General features: G+C 39.5%; 2 protein-coding genes across 2 annotated transcripts in view; one reads left to right on the top strand and one right to left on the bottom strand.

Moving 5' to 3' along the window:
* The window catches only part of LOC137642804 (open rectifier potassium channel protein 1-like), a 146,746-nt gene extending 142,986 nt beyond the window's left edge, over window positions 1-3,760 (top strand). The window contains 1 exon segment of the mRNA XM_068375670.1: window positions 2,687-3,760. Coding sequence (XP_068231771.1) covers window positions 2,687-2,935 — 249 coding nt within the window. The 3' untranslated portion in view covers window positions 2,936-3,760.
* Window positions 3,761-4,971: 1,211 nt separating this feature from the next.
* The window catches only part of LOC137642276 (uncharacterized), a 38,509-nt gene continuing 31,145 nt past the window's right edge, over window positions 4,972-12,335 (bottom strand). The window contains exons 4-5 of the mRNA XM_068374805.1: window positions 8,426-8,575; window positions 4,972-5,438 (exon numbers count right to left, since the gene is read on the bottom strand). Coding sequence (XP_068230906.1) covers window positions 5,106-5,438; window positions 8,426-8,575 — 483 coding nt within the window. The 3' untranslated portion in view covers window positions 4,972-5,105. The remainder of the gene's footprint in view (window positions 5,439-8,425; window positions 8,576-12,335) is intronic.

Raw genomic sequence — 12,335 nt, 5'->3', positions numbered from 1 at the left:
ACTGAAAAGATTTCCAATATTAAAATCATGTAATCATAATCATATGGATATTTTAAATTCAGTTACATCATTTATTCTTCTCACATCTCGAATATGACAGTCAATCATATTTCTGATTCATAAATTACTGTCACCATAAAGCCTAGGAGGAATATACAAAATCTCTCTTTTGGTACTAATTTCTCACTAAAGTGACCGTTTATTCAAGTAACCTGGTCTATCACGAGTTATCATTTTCACACCCTGGGATATCTATAAAGGCGCGCGTGTTAGGTGTCGGTGGCGTGGTCCAACTGTGTTCTCTAGGGTCTGTTACGGCCCTTCCCTTTGATGAAGGAATTATCTAAATGGAAGACAGCCTGTGAATAGTGGTTTTCACACGCCCCTGTTGTATACACGACACCCACAAGGTGCTCGCGCGAGGGTAGTAACCTCTGCATTCCATGCTTTTATCTTTCTCTGGTATATTCGGAAGATTTATATCAGAAAAGTGTAAAGAAGGACTTCTTTCACCGGCCGTCACAGGTCGCCCCAGAAAGGAAATAAATTGGGTTGAAGCAAACTTTCATAAGTACTTTTTACAACCTTATTCCTTTAGACCCGGGTTAATCGCCCCATAAGTCCAAATATTTCTACAAAATTGGTCTATATTCTCGAATGACACCGAGTACCCATTCTCCTTTCATGGCAGATAATAATTCACGTTGCTTCTTCAGGGAATCCTACACAGGACACAAAACAATTGACAGTCCTACTATCACTCGCCGTGCAGAGGTACAGTACACCACTCCATTTCACAACCACATTTCTTATTTTCTTCAACCCATTGAACTATTGTACATTAGATTTCTTGGCATGCCATTTCCAACACACACCCAAAATGAAAAAAACTAATTCATTTATTAAATCAGTTTGTTTCTTTCTATTCAGCTCTTTTTTTTCCACTACTAACAAATCAAAGACCAAACTAACAATATATGTGAAATATTCTACTACTTTGCAATCTTTTAAAATGGCAGATATTTGCAAAGTAAAATAAGCAAACATTGAAAACTTCATTAGTCAGAGAGATAGTCTGGTAGTAATCTCAGGGGAATTTGAGAATTGGAAAGCTTAAATGACCTGAGATTAAATACCGAAAACTTTATCCTGGAATTGTTTATATTAGGGGGTAGAATACAGTATTGTTTGGTGAAAAATCATGGAAATGAAACTAAAACACTTTAACCCTTTGAGCCCCAACTTCTATTAAATCATTCGCCACTTTAGCTTCCAGACCCTCCCCCCCGCTTTTTTTTTTTTTTTTGACACTACTTAAATCATCTTAGAACAAAAAATATTCAAGATAAGTCTTCACAACATTTATTATCGCATAACTGACTAAATTCCTTTCCCTTGATATATAATATTATAAATTTTGTAAAACTTTAATTATACCTAATAAAACATAGAAATTACAGGACATAAATTACATTCGATGGCGCACCTCCTCCTTCTTCTTTGTCTGCATCTTTTCCCAATTTTCAATGGCCATATTTGTTTTGGCTAATTTTTCATGGCTGGATGCCTTTCCTGCCGCCATCCCTCCCCATTTACCTGGGCTTGGGACCAGCACCAAGTTGAGGGTGGCTTGCAAACCCCCCCCCCCCCCCAGTGGCTGGGTTAAGATCCAGACAAAGAAGAAGAAGAAGAAGAAGGAGGAGTGCCAACGAATGTAATTTAAGTCCAGTAATTTCTGTTTTATTAGGTATAATTAAAATTTTACAAAAATTACTGGACATAAATTACATTCGATGGCGCTCCTCCTTCTTCTTTGTCTGCATCTTTTCTCAATTTTCAATGGCCATATTTGTTTTGGCTAACTTTTCATGACCGGATGCCTTTCCTGCTGCCAACTCTCCCCATTTACCCGGGCTTGGGACTGGCACCTAGTTATGGCTGGCTTGCCATCCCCCCCCCCCCCCCCCCCTTCAGTGGCTGGGTTAAGATGCAGACAAAGAAGAAGAAGAAGGAGGAGCGCCATCGAATGTAATTTATGTCCAATACCACTCAATGACTTAAAGAAATACAATTACAGTATGTACGCCTAATCAGGAACTTTCATATCTCTCCTGGATTATTTAACATCAAATGGGCCAGTCCTCTTTTTCCTTAGTGTAGGTAGGATTTAGTGTACATAAAAAGGTAGAAAAGGAAGATAACACATGTAAATAAAACGGTAACCAAATAATAAAAATGATAGCGTTAGCATATTATAATTAAGTTTATTTGCACATAAGGTAAAGGTAATTTCTTGATTTATTCACTGTAAAACTAAGTGTCACTTTGCATGCATGCCTAAATCATTCACAAAAGCACACATCTACTAATAACTTAAGTCTTAAAAATACTTTAACTATAACTGCTACAAACAGTACATGCCTTTTGAGTTCTGTGTTTCATTCCTGCAGATGTTGTCCATTTTCTAACCATTTCATAACAATAAAAAGGATTCACAGCCCTTGACTGAATCAAGTCATAAACACAGCATCTTTCATCAATGTTTATGCATTTTGAATGTGAAATTTCTAACTGATCTAACATTCCCTGATGCCACATTATGATTATTTTCTTTTTGTTTTTGTTTAACGCTCTGTATGCATGGCTATGAAACGCAGTCCCTTTCCATTTCCTTTATCCATTTTAGTACGTCATGAGTCCCAGGGCCAAACCATGCGATGCCGAGAGAGAAAGAAAACAGGATGCTGCAAAAGAAACGGAAGAATCGGCCAGAACTGAAGACAACAACATGGAACGACCACAGGTCTTTGTCTACACAATCTCAGGAAATTCCAACGACCGAACTGAAATGAGAGGCCAGGATAATGCTGCTTATGTCCACGAAATTTCCGCTGAATCTCAAATAAACTTAAAAATGGAGGAAGAGCCCGTTTGAGGAAAAATGCAACAAAATAATTTTCCCGGTTTGTCAAAGCTCGTCTTTCCCATAAACGAAGAGATGGTGACTGAATTCAAACTAAACAAAGGACTGATATAGACATAGGGAAAGAGTGAGGGAGGGGGAAGTACTGATCATGAGGTCAGTTTTTTATGAAGAAGTTGTAAAACACTAACATCTTATCAAAATACTAAATAACCAAGAACTGGATTAAGGGTATTATATTCTGCTAACACAAAATGTATATAATTCTATGAGACTACAATTATAATTCCTTACTCCACTAACAATCAAGAGTTAGTCCACATATATCTAATGGTCACAGTCCGTGATGCACTTTCCAAATCTGTGGTACAAATACGCCGAATGCAGCATCTGCCTCTGTTAGTTAAAGATGAATGTGAGTTCCGGAGTTTACAATGAGAATCGGGATGGGTCGCATCTTTCATTTGTAAGATTACACTGTAAGTGTTACGATCACATCAATCCAAATGAGGTGTTGAAAGAGCTTAAAATCTTTAAGGAGTTGTTCCGATAGTAAAACATGGTGTGCCAAAACATGAAGCTAAGCATTGGACAAAATAATACTTTTCTGTGATTATTAGTGCCATTATCCTAACAAATATACCTTTTCTATGCATATATTATAACCTAACCATAGATTACAGTATTAAGATTTTCATAATTGTAACTGTAAAATATGTTAGTTTTTTTTTAATGGTCTTCTCAAAGGTTTTGGTACATACATCTCTTGAATGTAACTCAAATTGTCTATCGTTGCATCTTTTATCATGCTGCTACCTAAATGGTATCATTTGTACATAATAAAAATCAAATCGATAGTACTGATGTTTATTACCCTTCAGCAGAGCATGTTCTTCAAATCTAAAAAGGATGAACTATAGTCAATTTCTTTTAGCGATGCAGATTTGCACCGACTCGCAGCGGTGCCCTTTTAGCTCGGAAAAGTTTCCTGATCGCTAATTGGTTGGACGAGATAATTCTAACCAATCAGCAATCAGGAAAATTTTCCGAGCTAAAAGGGCACCGCTGCGAGTCGGTGCAAATCTGCCTCGATAAAAGAAATGGACTATAGTGTCAGGAACATATGAAAAGCCTAACTAAACTAATCAAAGCAGTCAACCATTACCGATTACAGCATTCGATGTTCTTCAGTAGATGATGAATATATTATGATGAGTTCTCAGACTGTTGCTAATACTTAGGGCATCAATGTTCATTGCTATGGCTCATTAAGCCAGTCCTAGACTTGCATACCTTGCCACTGGTTGGACACGTCAGATGAGGATTTGGAGCTCGTAGGACTTTAGGGCTGACATGCCTATGCTGCCTTTTTAAGTTGAGAATGCTCTGAGATCCTGCTCCGGGGCAGTTACCCGATTGTTAATGCTCCTCCTCCAGACTACTATATATCGCCACTATAGTCCATTTCTTTTAGCGATGCATATTTGCACCGACTCGCAGCGGTGCCCTTTTAGCTCGGAAAAGTTTCCGGATCGCTGATTGGTTGGACAAGATAATTCTAACCAATCAGCGATCAGGAAACTTTTTCCGAGCTAAAAGGGCACCGATGCGAGTCGGTGCAAATATGCATCGCTAAAAGAAATGGACTATAGTAAGGATTTCCAGGTTAGCTGGTAGAATTCTGCATTTATACTTTTTCTTGGAGAGCACAGATCTTGTGTGGTTATATGCAAGTTGTCTGTAAAAAATATGTATTGGGAACCCTAGAAGTAATAGTTGGATCCAATGAATCAAAAAACGAGGCTGATAGATGGAGGAAATTTTCATTTTTTTTTCAATGTCATGAAATTGGAACTAGGGTGACGAAGATAACTTGTACCAGACACATTGCGCATTGTCTGAATCTTACTTAGAAATTTCTTAGTAATATCCAACTTATATTTATTCTATGAAAATATTAGAATGTAATGAAAAAATCGTTTCATAACTTTAAAAAAGTACCAATAAAATAATAAAAGATTTTCAAGTACTGAATAATAAAACAAATATACGATCATTATTTTAATCTATCTCCTCATTAAACAATCAGTTTAAATTTTACGGCAAGCACACTAACTTTCAAACTACTTTAAAAAATAACAACGGATATTCAACAACAAAGCAAGACATAGGAAATTGTTTGCTACCATCCACCAACAGCTCCTCTTTCTTCATTTTCAAGATGCGGAGAATAAATCACATCATCCCTACCTTGGAGTACAGTTCTTTCCTCGGTAATGTTGCTATCTCTAAATTCTCCCTCATCTTCCTCCGTAATGATCTCATCATCTCTGGTTGTCTCTACTACTACTGTCTGTAGATAGGCAGGAGAGGGACTATGATTTAGATGATCCCATGATAAGGAAGGTGTAGGGTCAACTGTAGTCTCCTGAGTCTGGTTAACTTGGCCAACGCAAAGAACAGAACCCCAGGGAGTCTGCGTACTGCGAGTTATCATTTTCACACCCCGGGATATCTATAAAGGAAATGAATTGGATAGAAGCAAACTTTCATCAGTACTTTTTACAACCTTATATAAACTTAACCAAATTTACTTAGAACAATTACACTTCTTCATTTACTATTATAAACTGCCCCGGCTGTAAATAATAGCTGTAGATGCTTCAAGCCATCTTAAAATGACATAAGTAAATAATTCCCAATTAAAGCCTAGTAAATTCTAAATGGCAGCTGTGCTACAAATTCATGTGAAAAGTTCTATACAATTTTACAATAACTGGGTAAAGAAAAACTAAGAGTTACAGATACAATCTTTTGTTGTTTTATGTTAAAACGAGATAGTTGTTTTCTCGTCCTGATACTCTTCTTAAAATATTTTATTTTTCCTTCTTTCCTTTCCTTACTGGGCTAGTTTCCTTGTTGGAGCCCCGGGGCTTATAGCATTCTGCTTTTCCAACTAGGGTTGTAGCTTAGCAAATAATAATAATAATAATATGTGAAAAAGTGTGAAATAGTTCAACGGATCCAAGTAGTAAGCTATATTGACATGAACAGGTACTGTAAAGCATGTTAACAATATCAGGAATCAAGCATCACTACAGTACTATGTTGGCCAAGTACATAACAGTACACTGGCAAGTGACGTGTCAACTGACAAATGTAGGTACAAGGAAGATGGGCAGCAGTAGATGACCTGCAGATAAAGACTACGGTCAGCCCTTGATTCGCGATACAGAGAACCATATAACCTATTAAATAAAAATTCCCATATTTGTGATTTCAAAATAAGTACTCTCACGACCCAAAGATTTCAAACCGATCGTGTTCCTTTGCACCTTGCATGCTTCGCGACATTTCCCTCTACACAGCAACAGTGTTTTGTTGTTACTGTATGTATTAAATGTGTGTATAAGTGTAGCGATTACTTGTGTTATGTGTACCGTAGTCTTACTGTGTACATAGTACAAGTGTTTACAAGTACTGTACACTTACTGAAATGTGTTTATGTATCAACACAATATTCATATTGTGGTAAAAACTAAGAAAAAAAAATATTAGTCAGTACAGTGGTTTACTTAGAGTGTTAGTCAACGGCGTGTTGGCAATGGGCAGTGACTTGGTAGGTTATGAGTTAAGCCACCCTAGGGAAGCGAGTATTCCCATATTATTGCTTTTCATGCCTGTCTCAGTTACCTAAAGGTTTTTAAAGACCGCTCATGAATGCCAGAGGCAAGGGACAGTGACAATGCCATAGCTAGCAAGACAATGCCCTAGATACTGACCAAATATACTTACAGTATTATCAGCGCCAAAGCTGCCTCTCCACCAAAGATAGGACCAGGGAGGGGTAGGCAATGGCTGCTGATGACTTTGCAACCACCCTTAGCTTACAAGGATGGTGAGGTTGCAGATACTAAAAGAAACTATCAAACTTGAATGGGACTTGAACCTCAGTTGGGCAGATCCCCAGGCAGGGACGTTTCCAATAAGCCACCACAGTCCCAAAATACGGAGGGCCAACTGTAATTTTGCGACGTTAAGACCAACGCAACGTACTGTAAAACTCTGTAAAGTAAACCTTTTTTTCCACTTAAACATTTTAGGATGATCCTTTTAAAGTTGGAATTGATGGATACAGAAACAGTGTAAACTGTGGTACTACTGTACTGTATTTAGAAATAACCAAGATATTTACAGACTTTAACTAACAAAAAATAAATTAAGTGTCTGCAAATGGTCCATTCTTTAGAATTCAAGTCATCTTTAGAATTTGAGTTTAATGAAAGATTGAAAAAAAGCCAGCCAGACAATGGTTAGGTTAAGTAAAATATGGAAAGCAAATCGCTTGAAATTACATATAAAAATCAGACTATATATGAGTTTAGCGAGATCAGTGTTACTGTACGGGCATGAGTCATGGTATGGCAACGAAACAATATCTAGCAGATTTTGTAGACTTGAGAATAAAGCCCTTACATGAATATCAAGAGTTGAATGACAGGACAGGATTAGAAATGAAACTATAAATAAAGTCCCCAGCAGCCTTCTTTATCACCGATCACACAAGAATGACCGCACCCAAAAGATTGGCATGAGACACTCTTAAAGAGCCAGAGCCCTTGAAAGAGACAGCACAATAGACCAGGGAGTCCTGCAAAGCAGTTCTTCACTTCTCCACTGTCACCTGTAAGGGACCACTCGGAAGGAGACATGGTCGCCCGCAACATGTTCCGGAAAGTCAGATCTACCTCTGGACAAGCCTTCCAATTCCTCAGAGAAAGTGCCTGCCTTAATGGGAGGCCCCAATCTATAATCAGTAAGTGGAAATTAATGCAAACAATCATGACCCTAAGGAACACAGTGAGTGGATGTATCATCGATTTAGTCATAAACCGATGCAGTGTCCAACCTACATTCCTACTTCATCATTACCACGAAGCCAATACCAACCATTGAAACTAAATGGTAAGAGAAAAATATCAAACAGCCTTGGATAGGATGCAACTTATGATTTTTCTCGTTGCGGCCAATGACAAAAGTTCAAAGACGAAATGTTTGTATGTGTGTAGGAACAAATATACTGTATGTATTTACACCTCTTTAATAATTTTCAATGGTAATGTCTTTATATGACATGAGTGTGACAAGATGCACTCATCATCATATAGTTTGCAGATGTTAGCAATAAAGTGATTGTCTATTTGTTTGTTTAGTCATTACTAGTTTATAACTATTATTTCTTACTATCATTACTGTATTATTATTATTACTGTATCATCATTATTGCTATTATTATGCTGGGAAATATATTTGCGGCATTGGTTTGTTTGATCCCAAGATACTCGTTTACCGCCAATTTCTTGAATAAAGTAAGTATTGTACCACAAAAACCTTCAAGCAAAAAATTCATAAAACTTACAGTGTCACACTTGAAGATTTCTATAAAATATTTTTGTTGCAATGTTCAGGAATGTAGTTATAAATTCTATATGCAGTACTAACCTTATGTGAATCTGGATGGTGTCCACACGATTGACAAAACCCATACTTGTCAGCGAAGTCCCTCTTAATTAGCTCGTCTTTTTTAGATATAGGAGGATTAAATGCCCGACTAGTGTTAGCTCCTGCAGGTTGAAGAAATGCAGTGCTGATCTGAAAAATACAGCAAAAAAAAATCAGTAACAAGATTATATAAAAAATAACTAAAAACCCTAATTACAGTAATCCAATTAGAACATGCGACAAAATGCCTGCATTTATAAATTTCACAAAGCAATTCATTCATGGTGTGACTTTCAGCTTTAAAATACAGTATGCATCATAATATATTTGCAATTGCTAGATTTGAAATCAAATAGTTATATCATATTTGTTTCAGCTCTATGCCTTTCCATTTTGCTAATTATTTAGGTTTTAGCTTTTTACATCTTTTGAATGATTTCAATCTATCTTATCTTCTATGAATGGTAATTTCCTTGAAATTTTTTGTCATATACTTTAGATGCAATATAGCCTAACAACTGCCATGATAAGAGTTTACAAATTAGCGATAAAAATAAGGGACCACTTGGAATGATGTCTGATATGCTAAATTTAAAGCGAGGAGACCACTTAACAATCATCGCTCCTCCAATCCCGACGAGGGATTCAGCCGAGTTTGGTTGGTACTGCTAGGGTGCCAAAGCCCACTCTTCCCCGTTATCCACCACAAATGAAGTTTCATATGCTATATCCCCTAATGCTGCTACCTCAGCGGTCACCAAGGCGACTGGAGGAAGCAACAGGGCATACCGGAATTGCGTCACAATCGCTCGCCATTCATTCCTATTTCTAGCGTGCTCCCTTGCCTCCCTCACATCTATCCTCCTATCACCCAGAGCTTTCTTCACTCCATCCATAAGCCCAAGCCTTGGCCTTCCTTTTGTACTTCTTCCAAATCAACTCTTGCAGCAGACAGCCACATTCCATTCTTTCTACAGGGCCAGACCATCTCAACACATTCATATCCACTCTAGCTGCTAAATCATTTCTTACACCTGTTCTCACCCTCATAATAAGTGAAAATTTTGCAACAATCATGAGCTGTATAGTACTTTATATAACCAATTAAAATTAATGTACTGCCAGTGAATACTTATATCATACATTTCCAAGTATCTCAGCTATTATCCATAGTAATGAAAAAACTATTGGTGAAATATATCTAACAAATACTGTAGTATGATTACTTACAAATAAAAACTTACAATATAAATTGATAAACTAATTTGTTCTACATACTCAGCAACCATAGTCAATTCAAAGCATCAATAATATAGTAATCAATACCATTACATATTTCTAATTTCTACCCTTTACACTAACTCCCAAAATTTTCAACAGTTGATGGTGTATCAATTAATAAACTACCACCCACCACAGGAAAGTCTGTGACATTAGAAAACTAAAAGAATCAAATAAATTTATAATGGTCAAGCAAGGATACTGTACTTTAAAAAATATCTTTCCAGAATAGTACTGAAATTATCATAATTCTTTCCTTTTAAGTATTTCAATAAATTTTGAGAGCACAATTCAGGACAACTTCCATGAATTTTTACACTTATTATTATTATTATTATTACTTGCTAAGCTACAACTCTAGTTGGAAAAGAAGGATGCTATAAGCCCAGGGGCCCCAACAGGGGAAATAGCTCAGTGAGGAAAGGAAAAAAGGAAAAATAAAATATTCTAAGAATAGCAACAGCATTCAAATAAATATTTCCTATATAAAGTATGACAAATTCGGAGATAATTTGTATTTTTCCTAACCATACAAACCTTAGCTATTTACATTGGATTTACCTTTCGGCGTAGCTGAAATAACGAGCCAATAGTTTTTAACGAGGGTTAACTACCCCCGCGCTAGTTAGCGGGGGTAGGGAAGGGATAGCTTGCTACCCCTCCCCCCCCACACACCGGTGATTTGCTTCACTTCACTTAGAGGTAGGACTTGACTTGGGGGACAGGACTGGCGGGCAAATATGTGTAAATAGCTAAGGTTTGTATGGTTAGGAAAAACACAAATTACAGTATCTCCGAATTTATCATGTGTTCCGTAACCGAAATACAAACCACGCTATTTACATTGGGTGACTTACCCTTTAGGAAGGGTGGAAAGTCCCCAGCCTTACTGACTTCGGCTTTGCCCGGGGACTCCGCCTCTCAGTGAGTAGCACTTGAGAGAAGGAGCCCCTGCACCTCACAAGTTCCTTGCTTTGCTAGGAACGAGTGGCCTACATAAGTTGTGTGTGGAGGAAAGTGTGACTCGTCCTATGAAGTTGACCTGAGACCTTTAAATAGGAATCTAGGATAGAACGTTCCCAATACCACCTCGTCAGGGTATGGGGGACGCGACAGTATTAAGCTTAATACTAGGAGCACAAGGAAGCATGGGTTACCTGCAGAGGTCGAGGTCAGCTATGCGAAGACCAGGATGCTGCTTCCCCAAGAGAGGGGAGAATGAAGGAAGAAGTAAGGGTCAGACATACTCTTTCATTCACGCAGACTAAAACCGGGTAACAACGCCCTCAACCTACTGCTACTTGTCCATAAAGGAGCCTGAGGTTAGACCAGCTGTTGTGCAGCCACCACAGGGCCGATAGAAAACGTATCGAGGCTCCTGTGGGTCACGTCCTGCAGGTAGTGGGCTGTGAAGGTCATCTGACGCTTCCAGACCCCAGCTTGAAGCACCTGCGTCACAGAGAAGTTTCTCTTGAAGGCCAGGGACGTAGCAACACCCCTGACGTCGTGTGCCCTAGGGCGACGTGACGGAGGGGGGTCTGGATTCAAGGCGTGGTGGATAACCCTTCGAATCCAAGCCGAGATGGTGTTCCTGGTGACCTTCCTCTTCGTCCTGCCTGTGCTTACAAACAATGCTCGCACTTGAGGACGGACTGCAGCTATTCTCTTCAAGTAGTACCTCAGACACCTCACTGGACATAGTAGCAGCTGGTCTGGGTCACTTGTTACAGAACGGAGACTCGCGATCCTGAAAGAGTCAAACCGAGGATCCAGCACTCCAGGATTCTGAGTCTTGGCAACAAACTCAGGGACGAACCTGAACGTTACCTCCCCCCCATCCCCTTGAATGGGCGATGTCGTACGAGAGACCATGAAGTTCACTAACCCGCTTGGCCGAAGCCAAAGCGAGCAGGAAAGCCATCTTCCAAGACAGGTGGCGATCAGAGGCCTGGCGTAATGGTTCGAAGGGAGGTCTCTTAAGAGCCCTGAGGACCCGAACCACGTTCCAAGGAGGAGGTCTCACTTCCGACTGGGGGCAGGTAAGCTCATAGCTACGTATGAGTAGAGAGAGTTCTAGCGAGGAAGAAATGTCCACGCCTTTCAGCCTTTCAGCCAAGCTTAAGGCTGAGCGATAGCCTTTCACTGCCGAGACAGAAAGGCGCATTTCCTCCCGCAGATATACGAGGAACTCCGCTATTGCTGGAATAGTGGCATCGAGTGGAGAGATACCCCTCCCACTACACCAACCACAAAAGACTCTCCACTTCGCCTGGTAGACTCCCTCAGAGGACTTTCGCAGGTGCCGAGACATTCTCCTCGCAACCTGTTGCGAAAAGCCTCTCTCCGTGAGGAGACGCTGGACAGTCTCCAGGCGTGAAGCCGAAGCGAAGCTACGGCCTTGTGAGGGATGTTGGAGTGGGGTTGTCTGAGAAGCTCGTGTCGTGGAGGAATTCTCTCGGGAGCTCCGTCAGGAGCTGCAGAAGGTCCGGGAACCATTCCGCGTGATGCCATAGCGGAGCTACCAGAGTCATCGAACAGTTGACCGATAGTCTGGTCCTGTTGAGCACCCTTCTCATCAAACAGAACGGTGGGAAGGCGTACACGTCGATGTTGTCCCACCGTTGCTGGA

The sequence above is a fragment of the Palaemon carinicauda genome, chromosome 6, assembly GCF_036898095.1.
Source record: "Palaemon carinicauda isolate YSFRI2023 chromosome 6, ASM3689809v2, whole genome shotgun sequence".
In the NCBI taxonomy this organism is placed as follows: Eukaryota; Metazoa; Arthropoda; class Malacostraca; order Decapoda; family Palaemonidae; genus Palaemon; species Palaemon carinicauda.
Note: the sequence above shows the minus strand (reverse complement) of the source record. Positions and strands in the feature narration are given on the sequence as shown.